Consider the following 21,313-nt stretch of genomic DNA (forward strand, 5'->3'; position numbering starts at 1 on the left):
TTGCTATATTGTTTGAAATGCTAGAGCACAATATTCTGAGACTGTGACTTTAAATTTCTCAAGCAAATTGTGATCTCGTGAGCTTAAAAAAGGGAATGACTTTCCACCAAAAAATGGACTTAAGTCTTTTCCATAGAAATACTCTAAAAGGAGATCCTTCTTTAGGGAAGCTTTTGTATCTCAGAGTTAATGCCAGCTTACCCCTTCTGATTTAATTATCTTGTCATCATCTCCCCCAATACAATATCACTCTTGGATGAATTACTCTATGATCTCTTCAGTGTACAGATTCCATTTTCTTCTTGTGAACTTTTAATAAGAAAAGCTATTGTAGAAATTGTAAGAATTGTACTGCACCTACATAATTATTTTAATAAAATTACTTTCCAGATGAACTTTTTCTATGTACACTTTATATCAAAGCTGAATGATTCAGTGGAAAGACTCCTACAACTTGAGTGTGTTTTAGCTCAGGCTTTTAGAGATAAAAGATATCATGGTTATGTGCTAGACTACACAGTTCTTTACATTGCCAGTGTGTGAAGGTCTGCTAATTCATCACTTTGAAGACACAAGTAAATTAGGTCAACATTAATAGGTGCTAAAGAAATCTTTGCAACCTTTTTCTTCAGAATACTCTTGAATCCCTTTCAGTGCTACCCTTTTACTCTGGTATCACTACACAGCTCGTATATTAAATTGCTCAGAAGCAAATATGCAGACAATGAGATTCACTTCTCTGCACCAGTGATTATTTTTTTCTAGCGACTATAGTGGTGAAAGATTTAGACATGTTGGGGCACAGTAAGAAGTTTTAAAAAATTCATTAAGGTCAACCCCAAAACAAATAAATTACATTTCCCATTGGGATAACAGCTTTTTCTAGACAAGAACTAAATGTATGCAAATGTGGCTCTGAGATCAAAGAATTACAGAATAATTTAAGTTGAAAGACACCTCTGAAGGTCATGAAGTTCAATCCCTTGTTCAAAGCGGCGCCAGCTTCACAGTCAGGTCAGATTGCCAATACAGCTCATGTGGGTAAATACAGCAGTATGATCTCTGCAAGGAGTACTTAAAGTAAATGAACTGGGACTCTGGTTAAGATTTCACTGAGGCTTTGCCATAAACGGTATGACCCACTTGGGGCCTGAAGCCAGTACTCACTAAAGTCCATGGAAAAACTCACATTGATACTGATGAGCTTTGGATAGGTCCTTTTGTGTCTTGCCTCTATATTTGTGAAGTAAAAGGATGACAAACTACAGGATAATAATATTTTTCTATTGCTGTTGGATACTGTGAGGATGAATTCAACAAACGTCTGTTGGCTACTTGAATGCTGCTTCTTTTTACTCCCTTGTCTTCAAAACCACACTTATATTTAGATTGATCATTCTAAGGCAGCTATATGGCCCCATTACTGTGGATCTGAACAGCTCACAGCCTTTAATGCTTTTATTCTCCTAGCACCCCTCTGATGTAGGAATGTTCTATTATCCATGCTTTCCTGATAGAGAACAGAGATAGTAAAGCTCAGACTGGTTCCAGTGGGAATAAAATGCCTGCTTACCTTTATATCTGCACATAAATGGCTTGCCCAAGGTCATTCAAGCAGTCTGTGGCAGAGTGAGTATCCCTATGTTTTGAATGCCAGGTGAGCCTCCTCCACCCTAAATGGAGGTTTTTTTCCTGGAATTCAAAGCTGGGTGTAGGGCAGCCATTGGAAAATATAGGAGATTTAAAAAGCAGAAAAAAAAAATCAAGAATTTAAGTAGCTTTTGACTAAAGGAAGTGTAATGGGGCTGGGGGGAGGTAGGAGGGGGGAAAGCACTATTATTTAAAAACTGGCCATTGTATAAAAGTGCACTTTTCAAAAGTTCCAGCTGTGCTAAAATGGTTATCATAAGAAAATCTGGTGAGGAAGAGGTTTCAGGCTTTTATGATGTCCTGCTGGAAGCTCTCTTTGAGATTTCTCAGCCAGTGGGAAATGAATGGTGGAGTCAAGAAAGAAGATGGTATAATCATCTGGTTAAGCAGCCAGGATCAGGCTGTTAAGAGCAGGCAAATAAGCAGTGGTGTGAGAAGAAGAGAGACAAATTCTCAGAAGAGTATAGCACGGATACATAGGATGCATAGAACAGAGTTTTTTTATATGGTTCTATTTCAGTGGACACTTAAATGTTCCTAATGAATGCCTTTAGGTACCTAAATCCCAGTGGAATCCAAACCAAACACTACAGGAAGTCTAGGTCTACTTCAAAGCATCACATGCCTCTGGAAGTTGGTTTTTGGGGGTTTTTTTGTTTTTTTTTTTTTGCCAGCATGGGACAGTGTGCAACCTGGAGATGATACAAAATTGGGAAGAGCAGTTGGTAGACCTGATGGTTGTGCCACCATTCAGAGGGACACTGACAAGCTGGAGAAATGGTGAAACAGGAACCTCATAAAGTTCAACAAAGGAAATTCAAAGATCTGCACCTGGGTTAGGAATAGCCCCATCCACTGACACTGGTTGGGGCTGACCAGATGGAAAGCAGCTTTGCAGAGAAAGACATGGGGGTCCTGGTGGACAACAAGCTGACCATGAGCCAGAAATGTGCCCTTGCAGCAAAGGCAGCCAATGACATCCTGGCATCCAGGGTTGCCTTAGGAAGAACATTGCCAGCAGACAGAATGTGATGTTCTTTCCCCCATACTCTGCATGAGTGTAACGCTACTGGAGTGCTAGGTCCAGTTCTGGACTCCCTAGTGGAAGAAAGACATGGACTTACTGGAGTGAGTCCACTGATGGACTGCAAAGGTGATTAAGGGACTGGAGCATCTTTCATGTGAGGAGAGGCTTGACAGAGCTGGGACTGTTCATCCTGGAGAGAAGACGACTCAGGGGGATTTGTGATTCAGTGAGGACACAAGGACTCTACTCAGCACAGCTACAGCTGTGGGATAAAACCTGGAAAATGAAATCCTGACATAGAACAGCAGCTTTACAGAAATTCACTTAACATATGAAAAAGAAACCAGAATTAGGATTAGGCTGGAATTAAAGTGACTTGCTGGGATGCATTGTGTGATTCCTGGTACAGCAATAAGATCTTCCACCATCTAGACGGCCAAGTTTATGGCTTTAGTGTCATTACAGAATATGAACTATTGCTATTATTATTATTACTAAAACAAGATCCTAACAAACTTTGGGGCAAGAGTGAAATAACAGAAGGACATATCCATTAAAAGCTGCCTGGAGACAAGTCTGTGGCATTCAGTGGAACTGAATGCCAGACCTCTGGAGATACATCTGGGCTTTTTGGCTTTGCAACAACCTTGTACTTGTAAAGTTAATCATATTTTTGTGACTAAATCTAGTTTCTCTCCATGATGCTGAGCTGCACCTTGTCAGCTTGCTGGCTAAAAGTTTGAAGGTCTTTGTGCTATGTTCCATCTTGCCGGTTAGAAAAGCCTTGGTTTATTTTTTGGTATCTATAGCTGGAGCTTTAGTTAGAGGTCATGATGAGCAATGTTCTTGCAGATTTTCAGCACTACAGCTGACCACTGACAAAATGAGATTTTTAGCTTAGCTTGACTTGGGCTAAAAAGTGTCAGGACCCCAAACCTGTCCACAAATGCTTGGAAGATTGCTGCATTCTGAACAAACATTAAATATAATTAAGGATAAAAACAGTTCCTGCCCTTAATCTACTTAGGAAAACATGATGCAGAATGCACTAATGTAATTATATACAATTATATTGCACAAGTAGACACTAGAGGATGTCTATAGTTTCTGTCTAGCTACCAGTCCCGCAGGCCTTTGGTGCTATTAATAAAACATATACAATTGTAATAGTGAAACAGATGTCAGGCTTGATATGGAGGTCCAATTCTAACAAAGGACTAAAAGGCCTATAACCAAGGAAGCACTTAGAATCTTACTGGGAACAAATAAGACTCTTATATAAAGAAATATAACACACTTGACAACAAAACAGAGGAGTTCTACTTTCCAAATTTCAGGCAGTTTTCCTGGTCTTGTAATGTCTTTGTAGTGTGGAGGGGTAAAGATCAAGAAGGTCCACGCACAGAGCATACAGAATTGTGGCCTCAGTGCTACACTTAATATAAATATTCCTTGCAGAATTCAAATGGAAAAGGACTGGGAGTGAAAAAGGGGTAGAGAATATGAAGGCTCACAGTGCTGCTGTTCTTATAGTTAGGAAACAGAGCTTGAGAGGAGCAAGCTGTAGTCAGCAAAATGGTATCATTAGGCTAAGATGCCACCCTGTGCAGCCACACAGGCAGTATGAATCACTTTACTAGGGGGAACAATGGGAGAAGTTAATATTGTTATCAGTGCAAACAAGTAAAGCTGCCAAATTTTTCCATTGATGAGGTGTGCAAACAGGAGTACTGAAATGCTCAGGCCAACTCTTACAGCTAAACCAGCCAAACAAAACCCCAATCCTATTAAAAACCCAACACACAGTACAGGTTAACTCCAGCACTATAACAACTGATGAATCAGGAATATTTTTAGTAGAACCTACCTGTGACCTTGCCCAAGGTGAGTGATTTAATGGCCTTAAAATCAATCTCAGAAAAGTTGTGTTTGAGTTTGAGAACTTGATCAACCTGGAAGAGGTCAATAAAATTAGTTCATTACAACAGCATGTAGACACCCCTAGATCTCTCCGTACTGCAAACTTCTGGGAATGCTCTCAGCTGCAAATCAGTTAATTCTGCCCCCAAGCGCAATTCCGTTTCTAAAGATAGCAAAGTGAATATGCTTTGATTTTAGCATGAGAAGCTGAAAGGTATACCAGAATAGTCATATAAAGGGCTTTGAAGAAACTTCCCCTGCAGAAAAGCTTAAAATGTTTGACACTGAAATCCCCCTGCTTCCCCAAATCCATGTCTAGCCACTTCAGAATACACTCAAAGGAGGCCTCTCTAAAAATGTATTGTGAAGAATTAGTTCTGCATAGAAGAAAACCACAGTGCAGCAGACAATAGAAGACTGGTACTTGAAGAAAACCCTGGCTTTTAGCATAAGCCTCCTTCCTAGATAATCAGGCCTACCCACCCTAGTTGCGTGCTGTGTTATCATTTTACCACCCAGACATGGAAGCTGTAGAGGAAAGAAAAACTGTGGCACTCCCTGTGTTTCTATCTCCTTCTCATTCTGTTCCTTAACACACAGCTTCTCTGTAGACTCTGCCACCCTTCCCTGTTAAATGGCTGCCGCCCAGATCTAGCCAATTTGTTTTGTAATCTGAACTGCTATAATTAGCCTCAGAAGGAGCAGTAAGATAGTCCTCTTCTCCCTGCCTTGGAAAAACAGGCGGTGCAGGGAAACAAGGCAGAGGAGGGTTCTCATCTCTCATGAGGTTGTCACATTCAGCATGGCTTGCTTCTAGCAAGGGGACAGGGCATCATCATGCACATGGTGGCTGCACCCTGTGTTCCCCCAGCTTTTCCTTTTCTGTGAGAGGATAAGGCAGCTGGGGTCACATTGTCTCTTGGGGCACGTACCCTAAATGAAATTACATTCCCAGGTGCTCGTTCCTCAGCTGTTTTTCTTCCTTTGTCAGCTTTTTAAAGATCCATACCATGTGTTTCTTCTGGGACTACAGGTCACACAGACATCCCCAAGCCCCAGAACCACTCCAATGGTCCAGATGAACTTCTGGCCAAAGGTATTTCCTAACTCACAGATTGTCAGAGACAAGGGAAGGATCACTCAAAGGACAACACCACAGTTGGGCACTCTTTGAAGCAGGGTTGGATGGAGCTTTGGTCTAACCTGCAGCTGCTGCTGGACCAGCTTTGGTTGCACCAGATCAATGTGAAACTTTTGCCTCCTGCTGATGATGAGACTTTGAAATCAGTGGGTCTGTTTGTGGCATGACGTTTTATTTAACTCTCAACATAAACCATGGCATACCTGAATTATGAGCTCTCTGCCTTCTCTGTTAATCTTCACATGGTGCAGCTCTCGGTTGGCAAAATTTCCAGAGTCAATGGTGAAAATGAGGAGGCCATCCTTACTCAGCTTGTATCGGACCTGTAAACTTCCTTAAAAGCAGAGCAAAATTCTATTTATAAAACCTGTGTCAATAATGAGATACTGTTCAATACCTTTACACAACATACAACTCATTTTATTTTTATTACAGTGGAGTAGCAAGGTTAAAAAGTCAAGAAAGAGGTTGAAAAGAAATGAGAGTTCAAACTGTAATGGAAAGTGTAAAAAAATAATGCACTGGAAGAGTTTGCCTTCCTACTAGCTAACAAACTCTGCTATGGAATAACATATCTTAATTGAGTAACTAAGTATATCAAAGGAGTGCATGTCTGCAGGTCAGACATTGAGCGCTGCCACAAAAGCTGATCTACATTAGTATGTTAAGGATCGCTTCCACCAGAGGGCATGCAGGTCTTGCACTGTTCTATTAAACTAATATTGGTGGATTTTACTATTCCTTTTCATCAAGACGTAACAGACAATGCAGAGTACAGTGACAACTGTGAGAATTATAACTCAATTTCAAACATTTAGAGGCCCAGACTCATTATAATTTATATGCAATACAAGAAAGGATATATTGTAAATTATTATACAGAAAAAATGTTTTTACTTTGGTTCTAATGTATTTGAAGAAATAAATATAATTCATATAAAAATGAATGCTAAACATCTCTTTCAGTCTTTGTATCAAAAAAAGCATTGTGACTTCTCATAAATAACAGTACCACAACAAATCAAAATGCACAAGAAAACAAGGAATCCAATATGAAATTTTATCCTTCCACAAATGACTACAGGGAAAAAAAAATGTATGAGTGTATATATATACACACACATATATATAATTGTCATGGTTTAAGCCCGGGACAATAATTTAAAAGGAAAAGAACCTATTCTGATAAAATCCTTTCAAGCTTACTTTTCTGGGAACTAAGTAGCAGGGAGAAAAAAATTCTCTGAACTTTTGGAGCTCTTTTTATGCATCAGCAACCAAAATATATGGAACAATAGTCATACTGTAGAGTTAAAAAGCTTTTCTGGGGCTACTTTGTTACTGTCTCCAAGGAGAAAATGAACACTGACAGCACCACAACCCTGAGCAAAGGGTCCTTCATTTATTCCCTGTTCTGAAAATCATCATAAACCCCCCTCCTATCTCCTTTCATTTCAGAGCTTCTGATAGCACGAGTTCAAACTATTCCAAGTATCACTAGGTTTTGCAGAAGGCTAGAGGCAAACATTACCTATGCTGAGTGATAGGGACCCACTGACTGTCACTGAAGGATGCGTTCACGCTGTTTTCGCTCCAGGACCGGTTTCAGCGTTTGCCGAGGCAACGCTTGCGCGCACACCGCGATGCAGTGCCGTGCCCGAGAAGCCCACAGCACAGCTGCACAAGCTGCTGCATATGCGTGGGCACTGCAACGTTATTCGGAGGCACCTCTGCCCCCAGAAGCAGTCTGGCTGTTTAAAGAGGCGAACGAGCAGCCCTGCTTGGCTCCTATATTCAGGCACATTAATGCTGCAAGACTGCTTGCAGGTCTAGAGTTGGTGAGAGAGGACACGGGCCAGTTGTCCTTCACTACATAGTGTGGACACACCTGCTCCCTTCAGCCTTCCATGTCCTCCCTCAATAAGGTCAGCTCTGTTGGCTTACAAGCTACTGTAAAACCACTTTATAAAGAGCTTAAAACAACATATAAATTTCCTGTAGAGAAGGAATTTTGCCACCTCCACACAACTCACAATGAAGCTGGTAGTCTTTCCAGATTGGACCTAGAGTCCAGTTAAGGTCATCCCTCCTTTTCCCTCTCCAGGATGTTTGGCTGCTCAGGTTCCCAAGAGCTGTACTTTTTGTAACATTCAGTATACCCCAGATGAGCACTGACACTCTCTGAACTTTGGAGGATAGAAACATAGCTTCCAAAAATGAGAGGGAAAATGAGAATGAACTACTAGGATTAAGGCTTTTTAACTGATTGAGAGGGCTGCTGGATAAGGTGAGCTTTTAAAGTGAAATTTTTTTAAAAAAGGAGATAAAAGGCATTTACTTTCTCATGCATAGTCATGGATGTTAGAGGGGAATTTGTGAAGAGATCAAGGTCAGTAACATCTGCTAAATTATTCAGTGTGATATCAGAGGTCCTGATTCAGCTGCCGCAAACCATACTGCAAAGCTCCCATCCCCTCATTGCATAGGCAGGACAAGGAACTACTGTCTATCACCATTAACGTTACACTTAAAGGTCCAAACTTAAATCACAATCCTATTTTCTGATACCGAATGAAAGATGCATCAACAGGGAATAACAGTGTAAACATCTTACAATCACTTTACTCTAGAATGACATAAGAAGCCCAAGCGCAAGGAAGTTAAGGGACCTTCTTCAGACTTGCTTGTTAGGGCAGTGGGAGAGTCAATAAAAAATGGAAAGGTTGCCTGACGCTGCATGCCACAGCTGAGATGACCACACAAAATAAGCTGAAGCTAAGAAGTGATAGAGTAACAGATTGGTCCAAACTAAAAATCAGGTCCCTGCAGAAGTACTTTATAGGCTGTCTCTTACCTGGAGCCTTTGAAAGGGGCATAATGCGGAAAATGGAACAGGGCTTAGGTTTGGTCTGCGGCCTTGTACTAGTTGCTTAGTTTGTAAATCTGAAAAAAAATTCTTTGCTCTTTTTGAATGCTATGAACACACCACTACATGAAATATAAATGGTACTACTATATCCAGGTGATCAATATAGCAACCAGCACATCTGTGTTCAAAGAGAGCCAGCAAGATATACAATTTATCGAGGCTCTCAGCTGCTGCTAACAGGGATTTACCCATTGACTTCATCAGAGAAGCATTGACTTTAAACCAGAAACCATCTATTCTATTTGTTGGGAGACAATGGAGGAGGTTCTTGACATCCATTAAGAACAGATCTTACTTTCTTTAGTGGTACAATTTTACCTTAAATCATTTAAAAAGATCAGTGAATAGCATCTTATTTTATCAAATTACTTTGAATTCCAATGGCAACTTTTCTTGGATGGCTGCTCTTCAAAACCATTGAATTCAAGTTGGCATTTTGCCTGGGGTCAAATCTACATTAACATAAACCAGAAGTACATGGGCCCATCTCTCCAAAGGTGTTTTGGAATTTACACCAGTTTAGCTGAGAGCTGATTTTGGCTCACATTCAGTACCAAAACTTTTCCCGTTTCCACAGTACAGAATAATTTGTCTGGCAGATTACATTACCATTTTACTACTTGACAGGCAAAATAAATGGATTATTAATTAGGATTATTATTAAGAAATTTTTTTTGTCCTCTGAATTTTGATTATCTGGTCCACTGACCTTCTCCATCACATCAGCCCAGTCTCACTAACTGCAAATAAAAATCTGTGCATAAGCCAGTTCTATTCTCCCTATTCTCTATTCTCTCTCTATTTTGCATCATTTTTGCCTCACAATAGGGATTCATACTAATCATGAGCAGTGTAATTTCTGGCAGTCTTATTGCAGTCATGCCTGTCATCCTCTTTTCAGCTCCCTGTGTCTGAGCATGCACACCTGGAGTGCCATAATGTTCAAGCAATGCACTGCCTGTTGTGTTTTCTTCCTTCTCTAATGTATGTGGAATTGCTGGAGGCAATTTCTATTAAGCCCATAAAAGAGGGAGGGAAGGAAAAAGAGAGGTATCTTGGTTTTGGCCTTGGGCTGGAAAATTTTACTGGGCATATTACTCCAGCAGTGTTAGGTAAGAGTGGATTCACGCTTGATTATTATAGTCATCCCTTTCAGCTTCAAATTCTGCAGACTGCAGATCAGCATGGAGATATGCTGTGCTAGCTCCAGAACGACCCAACAGGAGACCAGGCATAGTTTAGCCACAGTGTTACAGAGTGCAGCGTGGCCTCTTTTTGCCACTTCTGGAGGAAAGGAGTCCACGTGGGCTGCCATGCTACTGTGACGCGACCACTACCAGTATCAAAGCTGGCTTGCTACACATCATTGAGGTCTTCAATCTGTTATCTGCCGTAGTATAATCTGTGACTGTAGGGCTGAATGACATCTCTCTGCAGATATCAAATAGCTACAGAGCCATTTTAACAGGATTCCTGGGGGTCCCCTTGTGTAGAGGGAAGTTCTGGGAAATAGAGACCAAAGGGCAGTATTTATGCCATCCCATGCTGATGACTACATTGGGGATGACTTTTCTGAAACAAAACACTCCCAGGACACTCTTTCAGTGGTGATGGAGGCTGGGGTTAATACTTGCTAGCAATACGCTAATGATCAGTGTCAGCATAACCAACCTCCAGGTGGCCACAAGAATAGCATGGTCTCTTCAAACTGCTTCTCTTTTTTGCTGAGGACAAGAAAGATGTAGTAGCAGCTCTTAAGCCTAGTGGTAATAAGGACATTAAACTGGTTAGAGATTTAAAAGTGTTCAGGCTGAAGAAGAAAAAGTATTCCCAGACTGCACAGTGTGAAGAAATACCTTGGCCATGACGTTACATATTGTATGTCCAAAACCTTTTCTGATTGAACATGTCAACAGGAGAGTTGTCTGTCTTTTGCCTGCGTCTACGGCAGCGCTTGAGTGGAATGTCAGAAATATTTGGTGGCTTTGTGGCCTATGCTCACTAACTTTACATTCATTCTGGACTGCCAAAGCTTGTGTTGAAAATCAAATAGTAATTTTTAAATCATCAGCTGGAAAAGGGAGCATGGCAAAACATTACAGAGAGTGTTCTAGCTCAGGAAAAGACTTCCTGGCTTGAAAGATTTCACCCAGTGCCAGATATTTGACAAAAAGTCTGCAGAAAACAAACAAAAAAATGGATACCAGGAATTTGGTCTATAAATCCATCATTCATAAGCAATGTCCTTGTCACATTTCACCAGGACCACAGGTCTTGTGTCATTTAGCCTTGAAGAACCAAACAGCAAGGAAGGTAATGACATGCCTTTGGAGTCTGAGACTTCTCTGCAGGACCTTCATTTACAGAAACTGGTTTTAAATGTGCCCAGATTGAACCCAACATCCCTGCCAACTTCGATAGCACTTTTTAATGACTTAAACTGGCTGGAGCAGCTGGCAAGACATCTTGCACCACTCGGAGAAGCTGAGGTTAGTTCAGGGAGCACATGTGGGTGGCACACGTAAAACCTACAACTTTATCACCATCACATAACATCAGAAAAAAATCGTTTAAATCAGGGCAGCTGAGAACTCTGATTTGGGAGAAATGTGTATGTATAAAATAATGAAACATTGCATTAGGAAATGGGCCTTGGACTACCCCTGCACGTCCCATTGCCTCAGAGGAACCCAGAAATGAAGGAGTTTAGGACCAACAGAACCTCTTACAGCTGTCTGAAACCGGCAGTCACCCTCATCAGACTATGAGATGTTAACTACACCACCACATCCACCCTCAGCACTCATCTTCAGCACTCACCTGAGCTACAGCTCAAAGACAAAATAATTAAGGAAGGCACCAATTAAACAAAGGGTGGAATATATTAGTGAGGCTATTGATGTTGCCATTCTGAAAAAAATAGTAACATTAAAGTATTTAGCCCAGAAAGCCATCTGCTGCTCATAAGGTGGAAATGTTTGTTCATTCCTGATTGCAGAACAGCGCATGACAGTTTTCAGTCGTCTCTACCACAAAATATCTCTCTGGCAACTTGCACAGCTTCAGCATGACAGTGTCCCTCTCCATAGCCTAGATATTTAAAAATGAACCACCATTTTCTCAGTTAGGAGCAGCTGGCTAAGAAACCTGCTCCTTAATTAGCAGCTTCTCCCCAGGGATATTTACTCAGTAAATTTACTCTTCAGTGGAAGTGCCGCTGATGATTCAAAAGAACAGGGCCCATCTCTTCAGTGTCCAGTGGCGTTTAACTAAGAAGGTGCTTGCACATTTTTAGGAGGTCACTCTTGCTATTTGTTTTGCATGGAGAAAAAAAAGAGGTGAAACAGTTAAACGTGTTTGCTGGTATGATTACTCAGTTATTGCATTTGCTTAGATGACACTGTTTCATAGGGTTTTAAAAAAAAAAATCCACTCCCCAATTTTTTGTAATCTCTCACAGTAGTGAAAAAAATAGGTACTTATTTGAATGCTTCCCACTCAATGCTTGAGACATTCAGGATTTAAGAATCATATTCAGGCCATCCTATATTAAAAAAAGCCCAAACTTTCAGTTTGCATTTTTTCAACTTAGAGAAAAACCACACCCCCAAAAGCCCCTAAAGGAGCCTATCTGGAGGCCCATGACCTCAGTTCACTTTGCAATCCTGATAGGCAGCTGGAGCCAGATTGAGAACGTCACTTAAACATCAACAAATGTAGCTAGTTCCCTTACGTGACTGACAAATGTATTTAACCTTTGTAGACATCTCATTCCCACCAGCCGCCAGTTGGCTTAACACAGGCTGACCAGCAATTAAAAAGGAACTGGCAGATGCTTCTGCCTCCAAAGCTAGAAAATACTGCAAGTCTAAAAGATGACCCAGGGGAGCACAGTCATAGAACTCATCATGCACATACTGAGTGGCTTAAACACAGAGGTTTATTCCAGTTTATTCCAGTGGTTTTAAGGGGAACACTTGTCTAAATAAAACAGCCTATGTCCATGCTGATGTGGCAGGGCCTAAAATGGGAACAGGGCTAACCCATGGATGGGGAATAATACTAAACACTGTCTCTCCAGTTTAGCTCATGGGTAAACATACACAGTAGTGTATTTATGTATCCTGGAGGCGATGGACAGAACACTGCCACAGTTTGGGATCTACCAGCTTGATGACCGCTGACAAATCATCTTCCTTCTTTGTGTCACAGTTTATCCATTGGTGAACTAGATGAATGTTAACATCCTTTGGGAAATGACATGAAACCTCTGGGTGAGCAGCGATTTAAAAAAATGCTATTAGCCATTATCATTTGTCGCAGTAGAGACGGACACGACAAGTAATAGATCATGCAAAATGGCTACTTTATTGTTCTAACACACCTTTTTATACCCTTCTTTTGAGTATGTGTTAGTATATGATTGGTTTGGTTAGTAACTAACAATTCATGATTGGTGAGTTCGTTAGGACGGTTCTTCTTATCAGTATCTTGTTTTTGTACTGGTCTTCTCGGATCTTTCCAGACTCTTCAAGGATATACTACAAGCTGCTCAAGGTCGCGCTGTTCTCGAACTGTCAGGAATTCAGTAGACTCGTTGCATTCCCCGACAATCATTCTCTCTCCATTCCTAGATACTTCTTTTTCATGAAGGAACTGGTTTCTGTTTCTTTTACAAAGTGATGCTACATTAACTATTTTTTTTCCCTGAAGGTGACTGAATGTAAAGATGAAGGAAGGAGCTGAGGGCATCAGATGAGTTAAATCTCTCTGAAATTACCTGCTTTCTGATGGTGAGATTTATTCTGGTAAATTTTAACCTGTACCTTTGGAATTGCAAAAGTCACTTTAAGACCCTTAATTAACAAAAGCTATCTGTATTATACCGTTGGATCTGATGCTCAGATCTCTCCTCCTGTTTTTAAACACACAGTGGATGCCATTAGTCTTCTCATGGTCAGACATTCAGTAGGCCCTATGGTTTACTCACCTTTGTATTCAGAAGAATCTTGCCAGGCTTTCATCTCACACTGTACTTTTCATTTAAGAGTAGCGTAGCAACCAGGCTGGCAGGAAGAGCTTTTATTCTTCACCCAGTGAATGAAATAAAAAGTACCATCCTATGAATTTTATTCCAAAAGTTCAATGTGGCTTCGCAAATTACGCATCATCACTAACTCTGTGCGAACAGCTCACAGGCAAAAAAGACAGAAATCCTCTGTTGTGAGACCCTGAGGGATACATACCAACCTGCCCTCACCAAGATCCTGGCTCATTGTTTCCATTCTTTTCCTAATATCTTTCAACCATTCCTGTTTCAGTTTTGGCAGTACAGATACCTGTTCAAGCAAGGACTTGTTTCACGCTGACCTAACAAATAACCATAATGTTCAGCAACGAGAACATTGAAAAAGATGGTCTGTACAGAAAAAAAGAAACAATCAATTTGAGCACTACATGATGCCTGTGGACCAGGAGAGTGAGCAATAATCTTTTAAATAAAACTAGAGAAAAATAATCATATGCCTCACTTCTCAAAACTCCTTTTCATTCTTAACTCATAATAAAGACAGCATAGAACTTGGTGGATTAATGGCTTTCTGAGGTTAATGATCCATGTTTGTGTTGAGCTCTATAGACAGAGCCTGGCTGGTCATGAATCTCTGGGAAATGTTCTGCTCCTCTGACCAGTAAGTCCATCTAAGCACTACCTATTTCATAGGTTATGCAAGCCTTTGTGACTGAAGAATTTGGATCCTTTAATCAGTGACCTTCTCCTGATTATAGCAGACTCATAAGGGAAATATTTGAATTTTCATAACAAGCCACAACCATTGGCATACAGAGAACTGACTCGTGTTCTTAAGTCATCTAATGGAGAAAATTAGAGGAAGGATGAAATATTTACTTAGTAACAATCCTAATACAAGAACCACATAATGGTAGCATTGTGACGACTTTTCTGTAGCAAAATACATGCTTATATACATACACTTTCACGACTTCACCTTCAAATCCATACTTCTGCAATCTTTCACAAAATCATAGAATGGTTGAGGTTGGAAGGGACCTCTGGAGGTCATGTTGTCCAACCCTCCTGGCTCAAGCCAGGACACTTAGAGCCAGTTGCCCAGGGCCATGTCCAAATGGCTTTTGAGTATCTCCAAGGATGGAGACTCCACAATTCTCTAGGTAAAATGTGTCAGTGCTCAGTCACTCTCACAGTAAAAAAGTTTCCTGATGTTCAGATGAAACCTCATGAGTTTCAGTTTGTGCCCATTGCCTCTTGAGTGACCTTGCAATGACATCTGCCATCTCTCTCAGGACTCATGGGTGCATCCTTCCAGGGCCCATGGATTCATATATGCTCAGTTTGCTTAGAGCATTCCCTGATCTTATCCTTTTCCACCAAGTGTACATCTTCCTTGCTCCAGATTTTTCCCCTGGTCTTGACCTGGGATTCCTGAAGGCTGGTCTCGCTTGTAAAGACTAAGGCATAAACACCCAATTTCATCAGGCAAGAAGGATGAAGTCACTTTTTCATTATCCAGCCAGTATAACTGATACGTTACAGGAAAAATTACCATGCTAATAGGGGATACTACAAGCAAGATAGAGAAGGAGATTTGCTTGGACCCAGGCTGGTTCTTCCAAATATTATTAGCTTGGGCTCTATGTTGTGTGGAAACAGCTACACTGCTCCAAGGCAGCACTTGAGCCAGCAGTTCTGCTGGACTACAGCTCTCACTACACGGCTCTCTATGTCCACAACATAGATAATACACAATTTAAGAATGACTGAAAATCGACTACTAAAAATCCTCAGGGGAAAAGGTTTTGGTCAAATGGGTTCTGAAAAGACCCTCATTTCAGAATTATTGAAGAGCATATATTTATGTCTGCAGCATCTATTAAAACATAGGAGCTTGTGACCTTCTGTCCTTCCTTCCCACCCCTTTCGGGACAGCTCCACAGAAATCCAACAATAAAAATGACTTTTCAACTGCAAAATGTGAACTAGGAACTTAAGTCTTCTAGGAGATAAACATCTCCTCCAAGCAAATGGGAATGTATGTTTTCTTCCTAGCTGATTATCTGCAGGCTGTGGTCTGGGGTTTTATGCCAGATAACCAGTAAGTTCAAAGTCAGTCTGTATATATGCAGAGCACAGATCAATTATTAACTGCATGCTCAGCATTTCCTGCTCAATGTAATCCAATTACAGTTGCCTTGTTGTTCCCTGTGGGTCTCCAGAACATCTCTTGACACTTCAGTACGGCAAAATGATCTTCACGAGTATAAACATGTCCATGAATTCAGCTAATGAGACAGATCTTTCAGTTCTCTTCTCTTGGAAGGCAGATAAAGAAATGTGCCAGAGTCCTTGGCTGAATGTTGTGGCTGCTTCTCCTTTCAAGTTAGTTTTGAACACTTAAGAGATTTAGAGTCCCATATGCTAAAACAAACAAAGAAAATTGGGTTTGGGCGCCAAGTCCACCTCTTCCCTCAAAGATTTTTTAGTGCTGGATTTGAACTGAAAACTCTAATCAGTGTTCCTCTTTTCTGTGAAGCGTGCTTACAGCAGGGAATCATCCAAGAGGCCAGAGATGGTTCTCACCACAGGAGTTTCTCTACTGACATAAAGGAACTGACTGGGAGATCTGCCCCCCCACCCTTTCTACTCAAGGTGCCACAGCCAGCCTTCCATCTACAGGCAACTGGGGAAAATGTCTTTTGCATTCACCATTCCTGACCTAACTCTTACTGGCCCCTCACTCAGTAAATAACATAGGATTTCAGGACCTACTACAACAATTGCTTGACATTATACTTGGATGATATATAGTCCAATCTGCCATATGAAATCATTTAATGGCTGTGAACCAGAGATAGACTGGGAACAATTCTCAGTCACTCACAGACAGTTGCTTAAAAACTAGTCTCCTCAACAAAGCTGCCTCCCACACTTCACAACATGACTCACTTTCCTGCTCCTCATCTTTTAAAAATAACTATACCTGAACCTTGGCACCATTTTCCACTTCAGTCACATAAATTGCGCAGGTTGTTCAATGGGTGTTGAAAGTCTGTAAGCCAGAAGATGTTCTCAAAAGATAAGACAATTGCACTAGCAATAGCATAGCCTAGAGGGTCATTCTGCAGCAGTTAGTTATGTCCTGTGGTACCCACATCCCAAAACTAAAACCCGCAAAGTGGTAAAGCAAAAGAAACAACAAAATCATCCCCCAAATCCACCCCAGTGCTTTAGTAAGTCCTCTTTTCCCTAATTATTTTAGCTTTGCTCCATTGAACTCCAGAGCCCACAGCATGAACAGAATCAAAGGATTCTTTGCCTCAAAGACTGAACTATGTTTTTGGCCTTTCTTTACCACTGAATGACAAAAGCTTTGGTTTTGCTTGAGGAAAGTTGTTGGAGATGCAACTCAACAGACTTGCAAGGCAAAAACAATAAGGAGAATTTACATGCCTTCAACAGAAAGGCTGCTTCTGACTTAGAGACAGGAGGAGATTACAGTAGATTTCTAGTTTATTAAAAAGAAAATAATCAGTAGCTTCTCGCTGATGACAGTTGCTTCTTTTTTGCAGAGTGTTAATTCAGCTCACCTCTATTACAGATTTTTGTTTCTTTTCCTATTTACTTCAAATATCAGCTGATTTCAAGACCTTATAGGACAGGGCAGTGGAGTTGATCTAGGTCCTGCTACTATATTCTGAGCATCAGAGACCTAACAGAAGAATTATTCAAGCTGTCTTCATTTATACCTTTGTTTTTAACTGTGCCTTTTTCCTTGTCTTTAACTTTTCCTATGGAATTTCAGAGTCTTGCTTTCAAAAAAAAGAAAAATTGAGAATTGAGCTCACTGTGATGGTTATAGGTATTGGATAGAAACAAAGAAAAAAAAAAAGACTCAAATTGTTAGTTTCTTATGAGATCAGATAATAAATACAGATAATTTTTCAATCACTCTAGGATAGCTTGAGATTCTATCTCTTTTCTCTATCTGCTGTTTTTCTAGATTAGGAATCATATTGTTTCCACGGAGAAAGCCAACAACACTGAGAATCAAAGACTTGGGAAAACATTTTCTGGACAATATACTTCATCATATTCATATCACATTTGATTACTTGCAGGGGGGAAGGAAGGATGGAGAAAGCACTAACAGTTTCTTTCTGAACATTTTTCTCCCCCATCAATTATGACTTTAGGGATCAAGGCAAAGATAATAATAATACTAAGGTACTGGTAACTTGGTGAAATCATGTAAATGCAAAAATGTACAGTGAAAGTTTAGCCTGGGAAAGAAAAAACTATTTTTTTTTTTGGCAGTAGCTTCCCATGATGTAAATAACTTCTGTGGACTGACACACTGAAAAGGCTAATTAGAGATGTTTACCCATTTTCTGTAGCTTAGTAATGGGCACTATAATTTGAAATTTCTACAGCACTGATATTAAAAAGGCATGGCCAATTATTACAGTACTGCTAATATTTTGGATGTGGGATCAATGTGACTATGGGAACTTTATATACATACCCACCTATATACACATATACATACCCATCTATATACATGTGTATGTATCCATCTATATACAATACATACACATCTCTATATATGCATAATTTAAAAATCTATGGCTACAATATGTAAGATTGGGGAGAAGAGGACAATGCTAAGTTATTGCATACAATTTGCAAAGGCACGTGTATGATTTAGAAGTGTAAGTATTAACTAATGGCGGAAAGAATCCCTAAGTCATCTTTAAAAACATCAGCTTCTGAAAACTTACCCATAAGCTGCCAGGACATAAGCCAATTGATCAGAGGTAAGAACAACCTTGTGATATAGATAAGTTCTTTGGGTGGGAACTATTTTTAGAAATATTACCTGCTAGGCACTACTGAGCATCTCATTTTATAGAAGGAGGTCATCTGTATAGATTTAGAATTGTAGCTTCTACACTGACGTATGGTGGTACCCAACACCTGCCATAACTTTACTTTCTTCATGAACCACCTGCCCTCTAAGGCTTCAAGCACTGGAAGGGCTTTCTGTGTGGGCAGCATTGATCTGGATGGGTGAAGCCATGAGTGGGCATGAGGAGATTTCACTTCCTTTCCCAGACCTGACATTGGCCTGTTAGGTAACTCTAAATGAATCATTTTACTACCAGAATTCTAGTGTCTCAATCAATACGTACTGTATCTTCTAATGATATGATCTTCTTTACAGACTGACAGTACAAAGTATGTTGGGGTTAAATGTGATTATTTATTGATTTTACTGAAACCAACTGATTTTACAGGAAACATTTCACACCTGACTGGACTAGACCATAGCTGCTTATACAAGTCCACTTTTATATAAGCCCCTTTTAATATAGTCTAACCATGAATAAGCCTTGCAGACACTTTCACTTCTTTTATGTTAAATATTTAACACAGAAACTCTGAATTACCAGAAACACTCTTCTCATTGTCACTTTAATTAACTAATAATTTGCCTAGTTATTTTGTGGATAATAGAAAAGAGGAATAATAGGATACATGAGCAGCAGCTTGAAAAATACTTACAAAAGGTGAAGTATTAAAGTATACATAGACTGTTTCAATATAGTTTCTTAACAAGTGGAAAGGGTCTTGGGATTATGGCAAAGAATATTACTGCTCAACTCTTAAGTGAGAATGCCCATTCCTATTTCACCAGGAGCCTAACGTTTATTTAACCAATCAGTTATCCAGCAGGGACCTGCTTAGGTCCTACTATACACTGTCAGACTCAGCAAGATTCCTTGAAAATGAGCCAAAAAGAGAGAAGGAATCGCGCTCACTTTTAATGCTACAAAGGACATTGTTATTCATAGTCCAGTAACTTTATGGCAAGCATAAACCTCTTGGAGGAAGAAAGAGTAACATATCTGAACATTATTTTCATTGGAATAATTTCAATTCCAACAAGACTAAAAAATAGAGGATATGAGATTTAAAAAATTATTACATTTGGGACAAAAGGCAGAGAATATACAAGACTGAAATGACTGTCTTGAAAGAATGACACAGAAGCATGCACAGAATAACCCTGAGAGAGACTTTCAGGAGTTAACCAAGGTCAGCTAGTTATCTTAATAATTCTTTGCGTATAGTGCTACATTTTATAGTACAGAGTTTTGGAGCCTGACATCTCACCAACCCTCTAAACGAGAGCTGCTCCACCTAATTTCCAGAAGTACTGAGAGTCCCTGTCTCCATGTGAACCAAAGCGGAGATCTGCAGATGGTGCAGCTGGGCAAGGCTTACCTCTGCTCCTGTGGAGCTGCTACAAGAGATCCTGGGGTCCTGGTTGCAACCCCTTCCCCAACCACCATTAGAGTCCCTCCTTCCAGAATTCCACAATTATAGCTTGCTTATGGTTGTATTTCATTAATAAAAGTCAACTGACTCATGTTTCTAAGGTCATTTTACACTACTCTGGCAGCAGTAAAGGTGATTTAAATGTATAATACATTTTCATTCACTTTAGAGGTATTTTCAATTGCCTGAGTAGCATCAAGAGACCTGAGTGTGTAACTGAGAAGTAGATTCCAAGGTTTCATCTCAGCAAGAGCTAACCTCTGCCACCCTGGAGCTACACACCAGAATTTTCATATATCTGGAAATCATAAACACTTGCCTCCCAGAGCAAATCAGAGATGGAAACCTTAGACTGGATGGGAGAGGAGAGAGTAGAGAGTGTTTCCTCAGTAGTCCCACTGCCCTGCTGCGGCTTTGCTTAGGGGAGATGGGTCCAGGCTGATACTGTCCCAGCTGCCCCTCCCAGAGTTTTGGATATTCATCCCATGTCAGCCCGAATACTAGCCACATGACACAACCAGGAGATAAACTACTGCAAATCCCATATAAAAAGTAAAACCTTTTTTTTTTTTTTCCTTATATTTTCATTTGACAGTGCTTGAAAGCTTAGCTATTTTGGAATTTCCAATGCTTCAGAGTGGTCTGGGTCATTTGGTCAAATGTACATTTACAACAACCACATAGCATTAACTTTCTATTGCTCTGCCACAGGCTAGTGACTCACCAATATGCTTACTCATCACTTCCAGTGCCTGATAACTGTTGAATAATTCAAACATCCCCATTTGTCTAGCATGATGTTTGTCTGGAGTGAGTTTCTGAAAGCAATGCAAGGACTCAGGAGCCAGAGAAGACATAGGCCCTAAAATCTTTACATGTTTTCATAAAGTCCTCACACCATGTACCTTTTAATAGAAAATGGATTTACACCTTGTGTTTTGGTTAGTGAACCTAGAAAACTTGGACATTTTCTGACTTTAATATTCAGACATACTGGCCGTATTCCATTGAAACAACCCAGTGAAGAGCAATATGTGTGTCAAGACAAAATGCAAATGATAAAATGATAATATATTTCTCCACCAAGTATTCTTGTACATTCATGGTATTTCTCATTCCCTTATTTTGGAGGCCTAATGGATCTCGGTGTGGAATAAATAACAAGGAATTGCTATTGTACAGTCTTGCCAAATGAAAGTCAAAGCACATTCTAAGCCCCAACAACATGATTATTCAAAGACTGACTAGGCAAGTGTAGCACTGAATGCC

General features: G+C 40.2%; 1 protein-coding gene across 1 annotated transcript in view; it reads right to left on the reverse strand.

Moving 5' to 3' along the window:
- CNTNAP5 (contactin associated protein family member 5) overlaps positions 1-21,313 on the reverse strand; it is a 216,236-nt gene that overhangs the window by 13,117 nt on the left and 181,806 nt on the right. The window contains exons 18-19 of the mRNA XM_075028728.1: positions 5,942-6,072; positions 4,545-4,629 (exon numbers count right to left, since the gene is read on the reverse strand). Coding sequence (XP_074884829.1) covers positions 4,545-4,629; positions 5,942-6,072 — 216 coding nt within the window. The remainder of the gene's footprint in view (positions 1-4,544; positions 4,630-5,941; positions 6,073-21,313) is intronic.

The sequence above is a fragment of the Buteo buteo genome, chromosome 5 (assembly GCF_964188355.1).
Source record: "Buteo buteo chromosome 5, bButBut1.hap1.1, whole genome shotgun sequence".
Lineage (NCBI taxonomy): Eukaryota > Metazoa > Chordata > Aves > Accipitriformes > Accipitridae > Buteo > Buteo buteo.